The sequence below is a fragment of the Oncorhynchus mykiss genome, chromosome 31 (genome assembly GCF_013265735.2).
Source record: "Oncorhynchus mykiss isolate Arlee chromosome 31, USDA_OmykA_1.1, whole genome shotgun sequence".
Taxonomy (NCBI): domain Eukaryota; kingdom Metazoa; phylum Chordata; class Actinopteri; order Salmoniformes; family Salmonidae; genus Oncorhynchus; species Oncorhynchus mykiss.
Window position 1 is genome coordinate 22004256 of NC_050571.1, and position 22141 is coordinate 22026396.

At 44.5% G+C, this 22141-nt stretch overlaps 1 protein-coding gene across 5 annotated transcripts in view; it reads right to left on the reverse strand.

Annotated features, from left to right (window-relative positions):
* Window positions 1–9224: 9224 nt before the first annotated feature.
* LOC110504785 (protein FAM13B) overlaps window positions 9225–22141 on the reverse strand; it is a 60938-nt gene continuing 48021 nt past the window's right edge. For 4 of the 5 annotated variants that reach the window (XM_036969783.1, XM_036969782.1, XM_021583597.2 and 1 more), the window contains 6 exons: window positions 18819–18900; window positions 18263–18409; window positions 17364–17575; window positions 16726–17222; window positions 13841–13942; window positions 9225–12257 (listed from right to left, as the gene is read on the reverse strand). In XM_036969783.1, coding sequence (XP_036825678.1) covers window positions 12134–12257; window positions 13841–13942; window positions 16726–17222; window positions 17364–17575; window positions 18263–18409; window positions 18819–18900 — 1164 coding nt within the window. In that variant the 3' untranslated portion in view covers window positions 9225–12133. The remainder of the gene's footprint in view (window positions 12258–13840; window positions 13943–16725; window positions 17223–17363; window positions 17576–18262; window positions 18410–18818; window positions 18901–22141) is intronic. The other variant, XM_036969784.1, reaches the window with a different exon arrangement.

Here is a 22141-nt window from a genome sequence, read left to right on the forward strand (position 1 = left end):
GTTGAGCTGGGATGTGGACATGAAGCTAGGGTAAGGGTTAAGGTTAGGGTTGAGCTGGGATGTGGACATGAAGCTAGGGTAAGGGTTAAGGTTAGGGTTGAGCTGGGATGTGGACATGAAGCTAGGGTAAGGGTTGAGCTGGGATGTGGACATGAAACTAGGCTGTGTTGAACCAGAGTATGGACATTAAGTTAGGGTTGAGCTGGGATGTGGACATGATGCTAGGGTAAGGGTTAAGGTTAGGGTTGAGCTGGGATGTGGACATGATTCTAGGGTAAGGGTTAAGGTTAGGGTTGAGCTGGGATGTGGACATGAAGCTAGGGTAAGGGTTAAGGTTAGGGTTGAGCTGGGATGTGGACATGAAGCTAGGGTAAGGGTTAAGGTTAGGGTTGAGCTGGGATGTGGACATGAAGCTAGGGTAAGGGTTAAGGTTAGGGTTGAGCTGGGATGTGGACATGATGCTAGGGTAAGGGTTAGGGTTGAGCTGGGATGTGGACATGAAGCTAGGGTAAGGGTTAGGGTTGAGCTGGGATGTGGACATGAAGCTATGGTAAGGGTTAGGGTTGAGCTGGGATGTGGACATGAAGCTAGGGTAAGGGTTAAGGTTAGGGTTGAGCTGGGATGTGGACATGATGCTAGGGTAAGGGTTAAGGTTAGGGTTGAGCTGGGATGTGGACATGATGCTAGGGTAAGGGTTAAGGTTAGGGTTGAGCTGGGATGTGGACATGAAGCTAGGGTAAGGGTTAAGGTTAGAGTTGAGCTGGGATGTGGACATGATGCTAAGTTAAGGGTTAAGGTTAGGGTTGAGCTGGGATGTGGACATGAAGCTAGGGTAAGGGTTAGGGTTGATCTGGGATGTGGACATGAAGCTAGGGTAAGGGTTAAGGTTAGGGTTGACCTGGGATGTGGACATGAAGCTAGGGTAAGGGTTAAGGTTAGGGTTGAGCTGGGATGTGGACATGAAGCTAGGGTAAGGGTTAAGGTTAGGGTTGAGCTGGGATGTGGACATGATGCTAGGGTAAGGGTTAAGGTTAGGGTTGAGCTGGGATGTGGACATGATGCTAGGGTAAGGGTTAAGGTTAGGGTTGAGCTGGGATGTGGACATGAAGCTAGGGTAAGGGTTAAGGTTAGAGTTGAGCTGGGATGTGGACATGAAGCTAGGGTAAGGGTTAAGGTTAGGGTTGAGCTGGGATGTGGACATGATGCTAGGTTAAGGTTAGGGTTGAGCTGGGATGTGGACATGATGCTAGGGTAAGGGTTAAGGTTAGGGTTGAGCTGGGATGTGGACATTAAGCTAGGGTAAGGGTTAAGGTTAGAGTTGAGCTGGGATGTGGACATGATGCTAGGTTAAGGGTTAAGGTTAGGGTTGAGCTGGGATGTGGACATGAAGCTAGGGTAAGGGTTAAGGTTAGGGTTGAGCTGGGATGTAGACATGAGGCTAGGGTAAGGGTTAAGGTTAGGGTTGAGCTAGGATGTGGACATGAAGCTAGGGTAAGGGTTAAGGTTAGGGTTGAGCTGGGATGTGGACATGATGCTAGGGTAAGGGTTAGGGTTGAGCTGGGATGTGGACATGAAGCTAGGGTAAGGGTTAGGGTTGAGCTGGGATGTGGACATGAAGCTATGGTAAGGGTTAGGGTTGAGCTGGGATGTGGACATGAAGCTAGGGTAAGGGTTAAGGTTAGGGTTGAGCTGGGATGTGGACATGATGCTAGGGTAAGGGTTAAGGTTAGGGTTGAGCTGGGATGTGGACATGATGCTAGGGTAAGGGTTAAGGTTAGGGTTGAGCTGGGATGTGGACATGAAGCTAGGGTAAGGGTTAAGGTTAGAGTTGAGCTGGGATGTGGACATGATGCTAAGTTAAGGGTTAAGGTTAGGGTTGAGCTGGGATGTGGACATGAAGCTAGGGTAAGGGTTAGGGTTGATCTGGGATAAGGACATGAAGCTAGGGTAAGGGTTAAGGTTAGGGTTGAGCTGGGATGTGGACATGAAGCTAGGGTAAGGGTTAAGGTTAGGGTTGAGCTGGGATGTGGACATGAAGCTAGGGTAAGGGTTAAGGTTAGGGTTGAGCTGGGATGTGGACATGATGCTAGGGTAAGGGTTAAGGTTAGGGTTGAGCTGGGATGTGGACATGATGCTAGGGTAAGGGTTAAGGTTAGGGTTGAGCTGGGATGTGGACATGAAGCTAGGGTAAGGGTTAAGGTTAGAGTTGAGCTGGGATGTGGACATGAAGCTAGGGTAAGGGTTAAGGTTAGGGTTGAGCTGGGATGTGGACATGATGCTAGGTTAAGGTTAGGGTTGAGCTGGGATGTGGACATGATGCTAGGGTAAGGGTTAAGGTTAGGGTTGAGCTGGGATGTGGACATTAAGCTAGGGTAAGGGTTAAGGTTAGGGTTGAGCTGGGATGTGGACATGAAGCTAGGGTAAGGGTTAAGGTTAGGGTTGAGCTGGGATGTAGACATGAGGCTAGGGTAAGGGTTAAGGTTAGGGTTGAGCTAGGATGTGGACATGAAGCTAGGGTAAGGGTTAAGGTTAGAGTTGAGCTGGGATGTGGGCATGATGCTAGGGTAAGGGTTAAGGTTAGGGTTGAGCTGGGATGTGGACATGATGCTAGGGTAAGGGTTAAGGTTAGAGTTGAGCTGGGATGTGGACATGATGCTAGGTTAAGGGTTAAGGTTAGGGTTGAGCTGGGATGTGGACATGAAGCTAGGGTAAGGGTTAAGGTTAGGGTTGAGCTGGGATGTGGACATGATGCTAGGGTAAGGGTTAAGGTTAGGGTTGAGCTGGGATGTGGACATGAAGCTAGGTTAAGGGTTAAGGTTAGGGTTGAGCTGGGATGTGGACATGATGCTAGGGTAAGGGTTAAGGTTAGAGTTGAGCTGGGATGTGGACATGATGCTAGGTTAAGGGTTAAGGTTAGGGTTGAGCTGGGATGTGGACATGAAGCTAGGGTAAGGGTTGAGCTGGGATGTGGACATGAAACTAGGCTGTGTTGAACCAGAGTATGGACATTAAGTTAGGGTTGAGCTGGGATGTGGACATGAAGCTAGGGTAAGGGTTAAGGTTAGGGTTGAGCTGGGATGTGGACATGATGCTAGGGTAAGGGTTAAGGTTAGGGTTGAGCTGGGATGTGGACATGAAGCTAGGGTAAGGGTTAAGGTTAGGGTTGAGCTGGGATGTGGACATGATGCTAGGGTAAGGGTTAAGGTTAGGGTTGAGCTGGGATGTGGACATGAAGCTAGGGTAAGGGTTAAGGTTAGGGTTGAGCTGGGATGTGGACATGATGCTAGGGTAAGGGTTAAGGTTAGGGTTGAGCTGGGATGTGGACATGAAGCTAGGGTAAGGGTTAAGGTTAGGGTTGAGCTGGGATGTGGACATGATGCTAGGGTAAGGGTTAAGGTTAGGGTTGAGCTGGGATGTGGACATGAAGCTAGGGTAAGGGTTAAGGTTAGGGTTGAGCTGGGATGTGGACATGAAGCTAGGGTAAGGGTTAAGGTTAGGGTTGAGCTGGGATGTGGACATGAAGCTAGGGTAAGGGTTAAGGTTAGGGTTGAGCTGGGATGTGGACATGAAGCTAGGGTAAGGGTTGAGCTGGGATGTGGACATGAAACTAGGCTGTGTTGAACCAGAGTATGGACATTAAGTTAGGGTTGAGCTGGGATGTGGACATGATGCTAGGGTAAGGGTTAAGGTTAGGGTTGAGCTGGGATGTGGACATGATTCTAGGGTAAGGGTTAAGGTTAGGGTTGAGCTGGGATGTGGACATGAAGCTAGGGTAAGGGTTAAGGTTAGGGTTGAGCTGGGATGTGGACATGAAGCTAGGGTAAGGGTTAAGGTTAGGGTTGAGCTGGGATGTGGACATGAAGCTAGGGTAAGGGTTAAGGTTAGGGTTGAGCTGGGATGTGGACATGATGCTAGGGTAAGAGTTAGGGTTGAGCTGGGATGTGGACATGAAGCTAGGGTAAGGGTTAGGGTTGAGCTGGGATGTGGACATGAAGCTATGGTAAGGGTTAGGGTTGAGCTGGGATGTGGACATGAAGCTAGGGTAAGGGTTAAGGTTAGGGTTGAGCTGGGATGTGGACATGATGCTAGGGTAAGGGTTAAGGTTAGGGTTGAGCTGGGATGTGGACATGATGCTATGGTAAGGGTTAAGGTTAGGGTTGAGCTGGGATGTGGACATGAAGCTAGGGTAAGGGTTAAGGTTAGAGTTGAGCTGGGATGTGGACATGATGCTAAGTTAAGGGTTAAGGTTAGGGTTGAGCTGGGATGTGGACATGAAGCTAGGGTAAGGGTTAGGGTTGATCTGGGATGTGGACATGAAGCTAGGGTAAGGGTTAAGGTTAGGGTTGAGCTGGGATGTGGACATGAAGCTAGGGTAAGGGTTAAGGTTAGGGTTGAGCTGGGATGTGGACATGAAGCTAGGGTAAGGGTTAAGGTTAGGGTTGAGCTGGGATGTGGACATGATGCTAGGGTAAGGGTTAAGGTTAGGGTTGAGCTGGGATGTGGACATGATGCTAGGGTAAGGGTTAAGGTTAGGGTTGAGCTGGGATGTGGACATGAAGCTAGGGTAAGGGTTAAGGTTAGAGTTGAGCTGGGATGTGGACATGAAGCTAGGGTAAGGGTTAAGGTTAGGGTTGAGCTGGGATGTGGACATGATGCTAGGTTAAGGTTAGGGTTGAGCTGGGATGTGGACATGATGCTAGGGTAAGGGTTAAGGTTAGGGTTGAGCTGGGATGTGGACATTAAGCTAGGGTAAGGGTTAAGGTTAGAGTTGAGCTGGGATGTGGACATGATGCTAGGTTAAGGGTTAAGGTTAGGGTTGAGCTGGGATGTGGACATGAAGCTAGGGTAAGGGTTAAGGTTAGGGTTGAGCTGGGATGTAGACATGAGGCTAGGGTAAGGGTTAAGGTTAGGGTTGAGCTAGGATGTGGACATGAAGCTAGGGTAAGGGTTAAGGTTAGAGTTGAGCTGGGATGTGGGTATGATGCTAGGGTAAGGGTTAAGGTTAGGGTTGAGCTGGGATGTGGACATGATGCTAGGGTAAGGGTTAAGGTTAGAGTTGAGCTGGGATGTGGACATGATGCTAGGTTAAGGGTTAAGGTTAGGGTTGAGCTGGGATGTGGACATGAAGCTAGGGTAAGGGTTAAGGTTAGGGTTGAGCTGGGATGTGGACATGATGCTAGGGTAAGGGTTAAGGTTAGGGTTGAGCTGGGATGTGGACATGAAGCTAGGTTAAGGGTTAAGGTTAGGGTTGAGCTGGGATGTGGACATGATGCTAGGGTAAGGGTTAAGGTTAGAGTTGAGCTGGGATGTGGACATGATGCTAGGTTAAGGGTTAAGGTTAGGGTTGAGCTGGGATGTGGACATGAAGCTAGGGTAAGGGTTAAGGTTAGGGTTGAGCTGGGATGTGGACATGAGGCTAGGGTAAGGGTTAAGGTTAGAGTTAGTGCTAGGATTAGGTTTCAGAGGGTTTCTGTTTGTGCTGGTATCAAACCCTGGGTTGCACAGGCCTATTCCAACTTCCTGCTCTGCATGTTGCAAATTGGTCAGGAGAGGGTGGGAAAACATGGGGCGTTTGTTTGCCTGAGGGGTCAATGGAGGCCGAGAGCTCAGAGGGGTCACCTGCGATGGTTCAATGAGAGAAATACAACAACGAGAGGAAGAAAAGGCGTTAGGGATAGGGTTGAGGTTAGGATTGAGGTTCTGCAAGGGGGTTATGGTGATGTTCTGGTAGGGTTAGGACTAGTATATGGTGACAAACTCCCATTTGTCCCCACATACTCTGTCTTCTATGAAGTTTAACTCTGTAGTAAAAGGGACATTTCTAGAAGACAAAGGATGATGAGGTTCTCCAACAATTCAGAGTAATATATATATCAGCATATTGACAAAACAAAAATGTGAAAGATATGCAGGTACAACCACACTAGCGTAACCACACTATACACACATTTAGATCTCATATAGTACGACAGTTAAGAATAGCAGGGTTAGAATCTAATCAAGGGGGGTCGTTAACACAGAGACAGACTAAGGAGCATTTTTGAATGAAAAAAAAACAGAGTACTATTTATCCCACAGGTCTGAATAACAAGTGTTAGTGAAAGGCATGACCACATAGGATCCTCTTTCTCCATCTATTGGACAGTTTTGAGAAGACAGGTGGACTGGTTGTTTTTTTTCTGAAGATTATTAAAAAAATATTTTTTATTTAACCTTACTTTGAGTTTTGAAATCTCTTTTTCAAGAGCGTCCTGGCCAAGATACCAAGTCATTACACAATTACAGACAGACAACATGAAAAACTACAAGTAATCTAGTAAAAACCATTGAATTCACAAGAGTATAACAAAATCATAAAACAGCAAATGAAAAACAGTGACAGGTCAGGGAATCAGCCTCAAAATCCTTCATCAATGATTTAAAAACACCAATCGGGGACAAGTTCTTCCAGTTTAAAAGTATTTTGTAAGGTGTTCCAAGACGATGGCGCAGAGTACATCAAAGCCCTTTTACCAAATTCAGTTTGGACATTTGGAACAGTTAGTAGGATAAAGTCCAGTGAACAAAGAGAGTACCCACCACATTTCTGAACAATAAAAATGCACAAATAAAATGGTAGTAAACCCAAACTGGCTTTGTAGATAAAAGTATACCAGTGACTGAGCCTATGAGTGACTAGAGAAGGCCAGCCAACCCTGTTATATAAAGTGCAGTGGTGCGTAAGGGTTTTGCAGTTTAAAATAAATCTCAGTTCGCCATGGTAAAGAGTGTCAATTGATCTCAAACACTGAGCGGAAGCATTCATATATAAAATATCCCCATAGTCTAGTAAAGGCATAAATGTAGCTGATCCTAGCCTCCTTCTGGCTTCAAAAGAAAAACAGGCCTTATTCCTAAAATAAAATCAAAACTTCAGCTTACATTTTTTTGTACGCTGTTGAATATGCAATTTAATAGAGAGGCTATCATCAATTAAAATTCCAAGATATTTACAAGAGGTTACAGTCTCAATCTCATTGCCCTGACTGGTAGTAATAGGTGAAAGGTTCAAAGGGTTCATTAGATAGAGGTTACTAGACCAGGTCTTGGCTCTACACTTAACCTTCCTCTTTGAATGTTTTCACATTTCACATTTCTTATAGAAAGATCTTCTTATCTTTCTTTTAGAAAGATGGATCCCTAGGAGCAATAGAATTAGAGAGCACGTGCCTGTGCTTTGCTTGTCTTCTTTAAGGTCAATTTCCCCCTAGTTTCACCATAATCCTAACCCTAGTCCTAACCCACTATAACCGCAACCCTAACCCTGGTCCTAATCTTTCATAACCTCAACCCTATCCTAACTGCAACCCTAACCCTTAGAATGGCTTCATGTCCACACCCAGCTCAACCCTGACCTTAGCCATAATCTTAACCCAAACAAATTGTTGCACTTTGTAGTTTGAGAATCTATTGGCCGTCTAGGGCGACTCTCCAAATAAAGTGACTTCAGTTTTACCCAAGTGTTATTGATGGTTGTGAACACTAGAGGGCAGCAGTAACGCATAAAAAATACAACCTGGCCATGCTCTCCCCTGGTAGTGTGTGATTGGCAATGACATTTTAAAATGTTTGTCTCAGGGATACATTGATCATTCACTACATTTGGTTAAAGATTCATTTGATAAAGCCTACAGATGGTCAGCTGATCAACATGTGCTATGGTAAGTCAGGGGCCCAGGGAGATGGATTTATGTGTAGCTCTAGCCCTGTTTACACCTTCCTGGTGCTAAAATGGATCCTTTGTCATGATCTTGTCCACATTCTGATTGTGCCCACATTTCAAGAAATGTGTTTACGCATGGTATTAAAAAGTGTTTGTTTTCCATCCACTGTGTCTGCATGGTGACCAGATATCCTGGTCCCTTCCTTTATGCCAATTATTTCACAGCTATTCTTTCAAAATAATACTGATTTATTGTAAGAAATGTATTGATGTAATCAGTCAATGGTGCCATCTGTCAATGGTTTTAGGTGGATAATGATGGTTTAAATGGTTTCTTCTCTGTCCAAATCTGTCTACACTTGTAAGATATCCAGAGGTGGTCAGTAAGATCTAATCACAATCAGATCACAATGTGTCTTTTGATTGTCTACTCCTACCTGAAAATGTGGGCAAGATCCAGACAAAGGACACATGTTAAAAGCAGGTATAAATGGGGCTTCTGGTGTAATATATCACAGATTAAGCTGGTTCCAACAGTGGCCTTGCGTGCTGACCTCCATTCCCTGCAGACTCTGAGTTTTTCCTCTCATTTGGCCGGGTCATGGTCACCCTCTCCTCACAGACATCTCTGGCCTCCATAAAAACACATTTCAGCTCTTAATAGCCTTCACCTGACTCAATGGACTGTAAACCACCTAGTTGTTGCATGGATACGGAGCTTTATACGTCGCAGTACATTTTTCAATAAAGCTAATGTAACCTTTCCCCTCAGGTTGAACCCAACACGACAACTTCAGCAAAAAGGCACGGAAATTAGAATCTTTATTTTTGTATGCATTTTAATGTACGTCATTTCTGATTTTACTTCATAATTTGTAAATAAAGGAAAACAAGTATTCAAACATATACATACTGAACAAAAATAAAGATTTGACTCTGTTACACTCCATATAATCAGTCAATTGAAATAAATAAACTAGGCCCTAATCTATGGATTTCACATGACTGGGCAGGAGCTCAGCCGTGGGTGGGCCTATGCCCTGTCATGTGAAATCCATATTGTTTTCTACTGAGGAGCCAGGCCCAGCCAATCAGAATGAGTTTTTCCCCACAGACAGAAATACTCAGTTTCATCATCGGTCCGGTCTCAGATGATCCCGCAGGTGAAGAAGCCATATATGGAGGTCCTGGGCTGGTGTGGTTACACGTGGTCTGCGGTTGTGAGGCCTGTTGGACATACTGCCAAATTCTCTAAAACCACTGCAAGAAAGTCCACCAGAGCTGTTGCCAGATAATTTAATGTTCATTTCTCTAACATAAACCATGTACGCTCCCTCAACTTGAGACATCTGTGGCATTGTGTTGTGTGACAACTGCACATTTTAGAGTGGCATTTTATTGTCCCCAGTATAAGATGCAGCTGTGTAATGATCATGCTGTTTAATCAGCTTCTTGATATGCCACACCTGTCAGGTGGATGGATTATCTTGGCAAAAGGAACAAATGTACAACATGAGAGAAATAAGCTTTTTGTTCATATGGAACATTTCAGGGATCTTTAATTTCAGCTCTTGAAACCAACACTTTACATGTTGCGTTTACATTTTTTGTTCAGTAAAACACAGGTCCACAGATAGATAGAAGCTCTGGGAGCCGGTTGCTGATTGGCTGGTCAGTTGATGCAACCTGCCACCGGCCCACCTGGGTCAGAAAAACAAACATGCGTGGGATGGCATGGGACTATGAACAGGCTCTGCAGGCACAATGCAAAAATCATCTAGTTAAAAAAGCCCTTGAGAATTGGACATGGAAATAAATCGATCGACCAATTTCACTCGTTTCCTTTTTAAATAATATAAATCGGAAAGTTCGGTCCAAATGTGCCTCCATATTGATAATCTTGTTACATTTGGTTTAAGCAGTGCCCCAAACAACATTATGCTGACAACAAAAATGATAAAAATGCTGGTTTAGCAGAAAGAAAACTGAGTCGCAGTGGAAATCTCACAGCAGTTATAGTCAAGTGACAGTTTCATGGGTTGGTCTGCAAGGTAGAAAACAGTTAGTTCCATTAATAGATTAAACATTAATCAGCCGTATACTCAGAAAATGCACATACAGGGTTAACAAGGCCCCACATTCCATTGATACAGGCCTCAACGCTAATTTATTGCTTGATCTTCATGGCACAAAAATAGAAACGATACAAATCTTTGCCATGCAAGCCAACTACAGTCTAGCTTATACAAAACACTGAAGATTCCTATCCAATAGAGATTCTACACTGTATAGAAGTATTAGTGAAAGGTTACAAAAAAGATTATACTAAATAATGGTCATAAAAATCTAATAAAAACTCATGTTTGAACATCACAGAAAGTAAACGGGTCAAACGTGTTCAAAATAATACAAATCTGACGTTCATCCTTCCATATAAATTGTGCTTCTAAAACAAAGGAACAAATCTATGAACAAAACAAGGGCTGCATTCTCAGAATGCTGTGCAAATAAAGTCTAGAACCTCTCCACACTGTTCACCCGTACATACAGTATACCAAACCCTGTCAACTCAAAACAAAGGTTACAGGACTGTGAGAGACGAAGTGCGAGATGAAGGCCAAACTCCTGGTTCAGCGCAAACGTCCTTCAGGCAAGACTAGATTCCGTCATTCTGGGTGTGTTGGTCTGACATTATTCTACCTGCTGAAACAGATGCAGATCTTTAAAGTCAGTGCCACTGGGGATGTCTTCTCATTCCAAACCATTCCTGGACAACTAGCATACAGCGGTAATTCCCCACCCTGCCCTAAGGAGTGCGTAGGCATCTAGTCTCAAACATATCTTAAATGGTTTGTGTATTTTATCGCCAGGACTAGAACTAGTCATTTGAACAGACAAAGTTCCTGCTTGGTCTTGTCAAGTCCAGATAGCTTCTGAAGGATAGTGATGTGAGGCTGCCCCGGGGTGGACTGCTAGTTTAGCTAGGGGTCAAAAGGTTGGGGTCGATAATATCTATGGAGTGGCAGGCAGGAGGCATGACGCCAAAAGACCAGACACACCCCAGTGTCATTCCCAACATGCATCACTTTGACTCTGTTGTAGTTGCATGTGACCTTTCGAACGAAGCCCTTAGGAACTTTGGGATAAATAGGGACAGGGTCAAATTGTTGATGACAGGGGTCGAGGTGCTATTGGTTCTGCTTGGCCGGGGTAAAGCCTTCTCAGAGCTCTGTGGTCAGACAACTCCCCAGGACCTGACAATGACCTGGCTCTACATTGCCTGGCCAAAAACTCTGGCTCACTATGGGACATATCCCATACACTTCACCAACCAGTGTCATCCCGCCGTAACATATGCTGTATTTAGCATAATACTGATGCAGTTTGAACAGCTTTAGATCAGAGACAACTCAATAAGACACCTCACAAAGATCCACTCTGCAATTGAAAGCCTTTAAGTAAAATAAATTGGGACATATTTATGTGCTAAAGTCAAGCCGTCCAGCCTTATTGCCAAAATGGAGACGGTTAAGGTAACAATGCTAAGTGATGAACCTAACTGGCTGTCCTGCCCACCTGGTGTGTCAAACTCCTTTCAGTGACGACTGAATATTAAAACATAAAAACAGAAAGGATGAGCACAACCAGTCCCAACTGATAAAGCGAGCTCAGTTTCCATAGTGGCAATTGTGTAATAATAGAACAATTGGAATAGCATAAGACTTAAAACTGGAAGTTCGTTTTCAAACTTGAGAGAATCTCTTCATTAAAGAAAAATGACATACTGTAACATACAAACATGTGTAAATATTTATGTACAAGAAAACATACATTAATTACTTTTTCCAAAAAGATCTCACTCAAGACGACACAAAAAACATCCTAGTGTTGAATGATGACAGTGGAGTTGGTTAACTGAATCAATATCGGAAATAGAATGAGCAGTGTCCTTGCTCTGAGGGAGGGAGAGTTAATTTTGTGGCCAGGCGACTACAACACACTACACGCTCCTGTTAAATAGGATTTCTCAGTATGAGAAACTAACATACATGAAGTTAATTTTTTTCATTAAGTTTAAACAAACACTAAACTCTAAAGAGGAAGAGGGAATTCCTCTGAATGAAACAGGTAGAAAGAAATCAAAAGGGTGTGTCGAGTCTTGACTGGTGGGATGAAGAGGTCTCTTCATCAGAGTCCTTAGAAAGGAGTCTACACTGAACATTAGCTGGGGATGGCAGAATCTGATGGGTGGTTTTGGGGAGACAGTAGTGAGATACGGTGGATGCTGAGCCGTCTCTCAGGGTTGCAGGTAGGAGGATGGTTGATAATGGAGGGGCCATGTAGGGGTGACATGTCAGCCCGTGGTGAGATGGGGGACCTTCAGTCAGGTGGATGGAGGGAAGCAGGGTGGCCTCCCTCTGTCTTCTTGCTCTAGATAGACTTCGAGGAATCCTGCTTGCTGATGAGCACCTCCAGCAGGCGCAGTTTGGCTTTGATCCGTTTATACTCTTTGTACTCGTCCATCATGGGTAGCCTGTCCTCCTTCTGGACGTTCCTGTCGAGGGAAAGGGAGAAGGCCTGAAACACCAGTTTGATACGTGCCGGTTGTCTAATGCGTCAGAAGGCTGAACAATCATAAACAAAGAAACTGTTGTAGTAAATAAGACAGGAGCACTGTCTGAGACAACTCAACTAGTCATCCCAAGCGCTTCATCTGTCACGGTGGGGGGTTGACGCAGGTACTAAAGCTTCAGCATCCCTGTACAGTGCATTCGTAAAGTATTCAGACCCCTTTACTTTTTCCTTATTCTAAAATAGTTTCAATTATTTTCCCTCATCAATTTACACACAATACCCCATAATGACAAAGCAAACAGTTTTTTAGAAATGTTTGCAAATGTATAAAAAAACAACTGAAATATCACATTTACATAAGTATTCAGACCCTTTACTCAGCACTCTGTTGAAGCACCTTTGGCAGTGATTACAGCCTCAAGTCTTCTTAGGTGTGAAGCTACAAGCTTGGCACACCTGTATTTGGTGAGTTTCTCCCATTCTTCTCTGCAGATCCTCTCAAGGTCTGTCACGTTGGATGGGGAGCGTCGCTGCACAGCTATTTTCAGGTCTCTCCAGAGATGTTCATTCGGGTTCAAGTCCGGGCTCTGGCTGGGCCACTCAAGGACATTCAGAGACTTGTCCCAAATCCACTCCTGTGTTGTCTTGGCTGTGTGCTTTGGGTTGTTGTCCTGTTGGAATGTGAACCTTCGCCCCCAGTATGAGGTCCTAAGCGCTCGCGAGCAGGTTTTCATCAAGGATCTCTCTGTACTTTGCTCTGTTCATCTTTCCCTCAATCCTGACTAGTCTCCCAGTCTCTACAGCTGAAAAATATCCCCACAGCATGAAGCTGCCACCACCATGCTTCACTGTAGGAATGGTGCCAGGATTCCTCCAGACGTGACACTTGGCATTCAGGCCAAAGAGCTGATCTTGATTTTATCAGACCAGAGAATCTTTTTTTCTCATGGTCAGAGTCCTTTAGGTGCCATTTGGAAAACTGGAGCTCTGTCAGAGTGACCATCGAGTTCTTGGTCACCTCCCTGACCATCGAGTTCATGGTCACCTCCCTGATCAAAGCCCTTCTTCCCTGATTGCTCAGTTATGCCGGGCGGCCAGCTCTAGGAAGAGTCTTGGTGGTTCCAAACTTCTTCCATTTAAGAATGATGGAGACCACTGTTCTTGGGGACCTTCAATGCTGCAGACATTTTTTGTGCTTTGACAATCCTGTCTAGGAGCTCTACAATTCCTTCAACCTCATGGCTTGGTTTTTGCTCTGACATGCACGATCAACTGTGGGACCTTATATAAATTATATTAATATAATTTACCACAATTTCGAGTCTCATAGAAAAGGATCTGAATACTTATGTAAATAAGGTAATTCTGTTTTAATGTTTAATACATTTGCAAACATTTAGAAAAACCTGTTTTCGCTTTGTCATTATGGGTTATTGTGTGTAGATTGATGAGGGACAAAAACATTTTAAAATGGATAAAAGTAAGGCTAACAAAATGTGGAACATGTCAAGGGGTCTAAATAATTTCAGAATGCACTGTATGTAGGTGTGTGTGTGTACCGACCTGCCGTTCTGCTGGTAGAACTCATCCTCAAACTGGCGGATGGTGTTCCTTAGCTTCTTCTTTTCAGCCCGGGCCTTCCACAGCTGCTCCAGGAGCTCAGGCCTGTACAGGAGGGGTCATCATGACAATCTCAACCAGGGGTTTCATCACAGAATGAAATGCAGAACACAGTGTGTGTGTGTGTGTGTGTGTGTGTGTGTGTGTGTGTGTGTGTGTGTGGTAACAGTCAAAAAGTTTGGACACCTACTCATTCAAGGGTTTTTATTTTTATTTTCTACATTGTAGAATAATAGTGAAGACATCAAAACTATGAAATAACACATATGGAATCATGTAGTAACCAAAAAAAAAAAAAGAGATTATTTTTGAGATTTTGAGATTATTCAAAGTAGCCAGCCACCCTTTTCCTTGATGACAGCTTTGCACACTCTTGGCATTCTCTCAACCAGCTTCATGAGGTAGTCACCTGGAATGCATTTCAATTAACAGGTGTTCCTTGTTAAAAGTTCATTTGTGGAATTTCTTTCTTTAATGCGTTTGAGCCAATCAGTTGTGTTGTGACAAGGTAGGGGTGGTATACAGAAGATGGCGCTATTTGGTAAAAGAACAGCTCAAATAAACAAAGAGAAACGACAGTCCATCATTACTCTAAGACATGAAGATGAGTCAATCCGGAAAATGTCAAGAAATTTTAAAGTTTCTTCAAGTGCAGTCGCAAAAACCATCAAGTGCTATGATGAAACTGGATCTCATGAGGACCGCCACAGGAAAGGAAGACCCAGAGTTACCTCTGCTGCAGAGGATAAATTCATTAGCGTTAACTGCACCTCAGATTGCAGCCCAAATAAATGCTAACTACTACAGAACACCAATAAGAAGAAGAGATTTGATTGGGCTAAGAAACACGAGCAAAGGACATTAGACCGGTGAAAATTTGTCTTTGAGACACAGAGGAGATGAACGGATGATCTCTGCATGTGTGGTCCCACCATCAAGCATGGAGGAGGTGGTGTGATGGTGCTTTGCTGGGGACACTGATTTATTTAAAACTCAAGGCACACTTAACCAGCATGGCTACCACAGTATTCTGCAGTGAAACACCATCCCATCTGGTTTGCGCTTGCACTTAGTGGTACTATCATTTGTTTTTCAACAGGACAATGACCCAAAACACACCCCCAGGCTGTGTAAGGGCTATTTGACCAAGAAGGAGAGTGATGGAGTGCTACATCAGATGACCTGGCGTCCACAATCCACAGACCTCAACCCAGTTGAGATGGTTTGGGATGAGTTGGACAGCAGAGTGAAGGAAAAGCAGGGAACTCGTTCAAGACTGTTGGAAAAGCATTCCTCATGAAGCTGGTTGAGAAAATGCCAAAAGTGTGCAAAGCTGTCAAGGCAAGGCGGGGCTACTTTGAAAAATACATTTTAAAATGTTTTAGATTTAACACTTTTTTGGTTACTACAGTCATTTCATAGTTTTGAAAAATAAAGAAAAACCCTTGAATGAGTAGGTGTGTCAAAACTTTTGACTGGTACTGTATATATCTATCTATCTATAATGTAGTCGACCGATTAATCGGCAGGGCCGATTTCAAGTTTTCATAATCAGTAATCTGCATTTTTGGACACTGATTATGGACGATTATATTGCACTCCACGAGGAAACTGCGTGGCAGGCTGACCAGCTGTTACGCGAGTGCAGCAAGGAGCCAAGGTAAGTTGCTAGTTAACATTAAACTTATTTTATAAAAAAACAATCAAATCTTAACATAATCACTAGTTAACTACACATGGTCGATGATATTACTAGTTTATCTAGCTTGTCCTGCGTTGCATATAATCAATGCGGTGGCGGTTAATTTATCATCGAATCACAGCCTACTACGCCAAACAGGTAATGATTCAACAAGCGCATTCGCAAAGAAAGCACTGTTGTTGCACCAAAGTGTACCTAACCATAAACATCAATGCCTTAAAATCAATACACAAATGTATTTTTAAAAATCAATACACAAGTATATTTTTTAAAATCTGCATATTTAGTCAATATTGCCTGCTAACATGAATTTATTTTAACTAGGGAAATTGTGTCACTTCTCTTGCGTTCAGTGCAAGCAGAGTCAGGGTATATGCAGCAGTTTGGGCAGCCTGGCTCATTGCGAACTGTGTGAAGACCATTTCTTCCTAACAAAGATCATAATTCATTTGCCGGAATTGTACATAATTATGAAATAACATTGAAGGTTGTGCAATGTAACAGCAATATTTAGACTTAGGGATGACACCCGTTAGATAAAATACGGAACAGTTCAGTATTTCACTGAAAGAATAACCGTTTTGTTTTAGAAAAGATAGTTCCCAGATTTGACCATATTAATGACCCACGGCTCATATTTCTGTGTTTATTATAATTAAGTCTATAATTAAGACTAAATGGATTCTATTTATGTATGGGTTAACTGCCTTGTTCAGGGGCAGAACGAATTATTTTTACCTTGTCAGCTCGGGGATTCGATCCAGCAACCTTTCGGTTACTGGCCCAACGCCGTAACCACTAAGCTACCCTGCCGCCCGGGGCTATGTGCTCCCTCACGCCCCTAGCTAGATTTACTGCCTTATCCAGTTTACACTCCTCAGACCAGCTCCTCTAATAGCCATCAACCCTGTTCCAGGTGCTTTAAATACATGTCATATGACAGCCAGAGCTAGAAGCCATTTAACCTCCACGGCCGACGTTTTCGGAATTGGATGTGCAGTTTTGTGTGTAGTAAACTACATGGCATTACACTGGTGACTGTGCCAGAATATTGAGGAATGAGGCGGCTGTTGTGAATGGAGTGTAGTGGCATGCAGATGTGATGTGTGTGTGTGCGTGTGCTCACATTGACGAGGCGTTGGCGCTGGACAGGCGCAGGTCCAGGGCCAGTTTCCCGGAGGTTTCCTCCATCTTGGGCATGAGCAGGCTGTCTCTGTGTCTCTGGGAGCTGGTCTGGGGCTGGAACACTGGGTCTAGAGCCATGATCACCTCTGACCCCAAGCTCTGGAGCTCCACACTGCACTCTTCCTCCTCCTTAGATTTGGCCTCCTCTTCCTCCACTTCACCCTCCTCCTCCTCCTTGATCTCGTCACAGAAGTGGGCAGTCTCTCCCTCGATGATGGGCTGCAGGGTGTGGTTGCGTCGCTTGCTGGAGGGGGAAGCGATGATGGGGGTGATGCTGGCGCGGGTGAGCATCTGCTTGACCAGACGGTAGCGGTCGTACAGCGGTTTGATCACCAGCCTTTCCTCTCTGGTCACAGGTCGACCATGGAGTCCCTCGTAGTGCAGGAGGTTCTTCTGTAGGACCGTCTTCTCACACGACAGCTGCTCCTTGGTCATTTTCTACAGGGAAAGAACCATTTTTTACATTCATTCCATAAATTGTCTGCTATGGCTTTCCAGCTATCACAGGGACCATTACGTTTTAGGACAGAACTCTGTTCACTATCTGGTTGTAGATAGTGTATTTTGCCCCCGCCTCACCTTGGTGTCCTCTGGCCAGCCGTCGTCCTCTCTCTTTCCTTTGACGCGGCGCTGGATGAGGTTCAGGGTCTCCTCTCTGGTGGGTTGGTGGCCCTTGGCCTCTCCACCAACATCGTGGCCTGCCTGGTCCAGGGTGGAACCAAAGCTCTTGGGCAAGGTGTTGCTGCGTGGCCGCGTCTGAGGGGTCAGCTCAGCCTCCTTGTGTTTGGCATCTGAGTGGGAGAGAGAGGTAAAGAGAAGAAACGTGAAGGTGACTTGAGGAACAGAGGGGTTAATTAACATTAGTAACAGTGGACATACAGGAGCTTGATGGGCTGTTATTGCAGCTACCATGAGTCCTCTTGTCTGTCAACCAGAGACAGAGAAAGGGGATAGCCCTGACAATCAACCATATGTCCACAGACACAAACACACCAGACTAGCCACTGTTAAAGGTCTGTCTAAAGCCACAGGAGCATACGGATGAATGAGCAGCAAATCAAATAAACCAGTCAGTCTGCACTAAATTCATTTTACAATGTTCCAAAAGGCATGTTCTCAAGGACCATATCCATTCAAAATAAGAACTGTTGGAATCCAGCTTCCACACTCTGGCTAGAGACTCCCACCCTGTTCGCCGCAGAATTTACACCCAAATTACTCCACTACATGACATACTGACAAACCCCAGACTGGGGGATGTGCTTCTGTGTTACCAGTCGATTTTGTCACTTTTGTTTATTTCACTTGCGTTGCAATTTAAACATAAACGTTAAACGTTTCCCATGCCAATAAAGCCCTTTGAATTGAATTGAGAGGGAGAGCGAGCAAGAGAGAGAGCTATGAGAAGAGAGAAAGAACAGAGAGTCTACCTTCAGTTGGAAGTATTGGTTTCTACTTACTGCTGTTAATGTACTTACATAGGTAGGGTGTCTGTTTAGAGGCAGTGAGGGGACGTGCAAGTGTAAAATGGGGTGTGTTCGGGGCGGAGGAGGTTTGGTGGCGTCTGTATGACTGAAGCACCGCCTGGTGCCTCAGGGACCCTTTGAGAAAGAGATGCTGTCTTCCTGCAGTTGGGGGACGTCCGGTTTTAGAATTTTAAAGAAGAGAGAGACACTTATTCGGCTTTGCATCTCCCGATTGGGGGTGGGGTGTTCAAATGGAATTGATATAGATGGATGAGGGGGGACTTTCACAATGGACCAACACAGTGAGGGAAGGCCATTATGTTAGAGCCACAGTTGGTGTGTACTGTAATACCCATGCATTGATGAGACTGACCCAGCTCCACCACCACTGGACTGGGCAGTCAGGCAGGCGGGTCAGGGCAGGACCAGGTTGCCCAGGGGAGGAACAGGATGGCACACAAAAGTTTACCCGCCAAGCTGAGCCCAACCCAACCAACCCCACCCCTGCCATGGAACCAAGCACCCTCCCACTCCCCCCAACAACCATGCAGACAGAGACTGCTCTTACCTTTTAACTGTTTGCGGATTTTGGTGAGGTCGGTCATCCACTTGAGAACCTTTGGGTTAGCTGCACTATCACCATGGGACGGCTGTGGGGAGAAGAGTGAATACTGATGAATGGCATCCTGCCAGCTGATTGCATACTGTGCATTTATTCTAAGCATGAACTTGTTACTCATATTGCAACACACACACACACACACACACACACTAGTATTTCCACTCTCTCAAACTGTTCCTCATATCACAGTATCTATAGTGCATTCGGAAAGAATTCAGCCCAGTTGACTTTTTCCACATTTTGTTACGTTAGCCTTTTTCTAAAATGGATAAAATTGTTTCCCCTCAATCTACACCCCATAATGACAAAGTGAAAACAGGTTTTCATAATTTGTTGCACATAAATAAAACAATTTAAAACAAACACTTTATTTACATATAGTACCTGTCAAAAATGTGGACACACCTACTCATTCAAGGGTTTCTTTATTTTTACTATTTTCTACATGAACACTATGAAATAACACATGGAATCACGTAGTAACCAAAAAAGTGATTATTCAAAGTAGCCACCCTTTGCCTTGACAGATTTGCACATTCTTGGCATTCTCTCAACCAGCTTCACCTGGAATGCTATTTCAACAGCCTTGATGGAGTTCCCAGATATGCTGAGCAATAGGCTGCTTTTCATTCACTCTGCGGTCCAACTCATCCCAAACCATCTCAAATTGGGTTGAGGTTAGGTCATTGTGTAGGCCAGGTCATCTGATGCAGCACGCCATCACTCTCCTTCTTGGTCAAATAGCCCTTACACAGCCTGGAGGTGTGTTGGCAAACCAGATGGGATATTGCTGCAGAATGCTGTGGTAGCCACGCTGGCTAAGTGTGCCTTGAATTCGAAATAAAATCAGTGTCACCAGCAAAGCACCCCCACACCACCTCCATGCTTCACAGTGGGAACACCACATGCGTAGATCATCCGTTCACCTACTCTGCGTCTCAAAAAAACATTGCGGTTGGAACCAAAAATCCCCCGGTCTAATGTCCATTGCTCATGTTTCTTGGCAAAAGCAAGGCTCTTCTTATTTTCAGTGTCCTTCAGTAGTAGACCGTGGAAATCGGTGTAGGCCTTCATTGTAAATAAGAATATGTTCTTAACTGACTTACCAAGTTAAATAAATGTGAAATAAAAAGTAATGGTTTCTTTTCAGCAATTCAACCATGAAGGCCTGATTTACATAGTCTCCTCTGAACAGTTAATGTTGAGATGTGTCTGTTGCTTGAACTCTGAAGCATTTATTTGGCCTGCAATTTCTGAGGCTGGTAACTAATGAACATATCCTCTGCAGCAGAGGTAACTCTGGGCCATCAACTGGGTTGAGGCCGGTGGATTGTGGACGCCAGGTCATCTGATGTAGCACTCCACCACTCTCCTTCTTGGTCAAATAGCCCTTACACAGCCTGGAGGTGTGTTTTGGGTCATTGTCCTGTTGAAAAACAAATGACAGTACCACTAAGCACAAACCAGATGGGATGGTGTATCGCTGCAGAGTGCTGTGGTAGCCATGCTGGTTAAGTGTCCCTTGAATTCTAAATAAATCAGTGTCCCCAGCAAAGCACCATCACACCACCACCTCCATGCTTCATGGTGGGATCACACATGCAGAGATCATCCGTTCATTTACTCTGTGTCTCAAAGACACGGCGGTTGGAACCAACATTTCCACCGGTCTAATGTCCATTGCTCGTGTTTCTTAGCCCAATCAAGTCTCTCCTTATTATTGGTGTTCTGTAGTAGTTAGCATTTATTTGGGCGCTTGATGGTTTTTGCAACTGCACTTGAAGAAACTTCAAGTTCTTGAAATTTTCCGGATTGACTGACCATGTCTTAAAGTAATGATGGACTGTCGTTTCTCTGTTTATTTGAGCTGTTCTTTTACCAAATAGGGCTATCTTCTGTATACCACCCCTAACATGTCACAACACAACTGATTGGCTCAAACGCATTAAGGAAAGAAATTCCACAAATGAACTTTTAACAAGGCACACCTGTTAATTGAAATGCATTCCAAGTGACTAACTTATGAAGCTGGTTGAGAGAATGCCAAGAGCATGAAAAGTTGTCATCAGGGCAAATGGTGGCTACTTTAAGGAATCAAATATGGAAAATATTTGGATTTGTTTAACACTTTTTTGGTTACTACATGATTCCATAGGTGTTATTTCATAGTTTTGATGTCTTCACTATTATTCTGTGGAAAAGGCACACCTGTCTATTTAAGGTCCCACAGTTGACAATGCATGTCAGAGCAAAAACCAAGCCATGAGGTCGAAAGAACTGTCCGTAGAGCTCCGAGACAGGATTGTGTCAAGACTCAGATCTGCGGAAGGGTACCAAAACATTTCTGCAGCATTGAAGGTCCCCAAGAACACAGTTGCCTCTATTATTCTTAAATTGAAGCAGTTTGGATCCACCAAGACTCTTCCTAGAGCTGGCTGCCCGGCCAAACTGAGCAATTGGGGAGAAGGGCCTTGGTCAGGGAGGTGACCAAGAACCTGATGGTCACTCTGAAAGAGCACCAGAGTTCATCTGTGGAGTGGAAGAACCTTCCAGAAGGACAACCATCTTTGCAGCACTCCACCAAGCAGGCCTTTATGGTAGAGTGGCCAGATGGAAAAAGCACATGACAGCCCGCTTGGAGTTTGCCAAAAGGTACTTAAACCTGGCACCCTCTTTACGGTAAAGCATGGTTTTGGCAGCGTCATGCTGTGGGGATGCTTTTCAGCAGCAGGTACTGGGTGACTGGTCAGGATTGAGGGAAAGATGAACAGAGCAAACAAAGTACAGAAAGATCCTTGATGAAAACCTGCTTCAGTGTGCTCAGGACCTCAGGCTGGGGTGAAGGTTCACCTTCCACAAGGACAATTACTGTAAGCACACAGCCAAGACAATGCAGGAGTGGCTTCGTGACAAGTCTATGCATGTCCTTGAGTGGCCCGGCCAGAGTCCGGACTTGAACCCAATCGAACAGCTCTGGAGAGACCTGAAAATAGCTGTGCAGTGACACTCCCCATCCAACCTGACAGAGCTTGAGAGGATTTGCAGAAGAGAATGGGAGAAACTCCCCAAATTATGGTGTGCCAAGCTTGTAGCATCATACCCAAGAAGACTTGAGGCTGTAATCACTGCTAAAGGTGCTTCAACAAAGTACTGAGTAAAGGGTCTGAATACTTATGTAACTGTGATATTTCAGTTTTTTTATTTTTAATACATTTGCAAAAATGTCTAAAAACATGTTTTTTCTTTATCATTATGGAGTATTGTGTGTA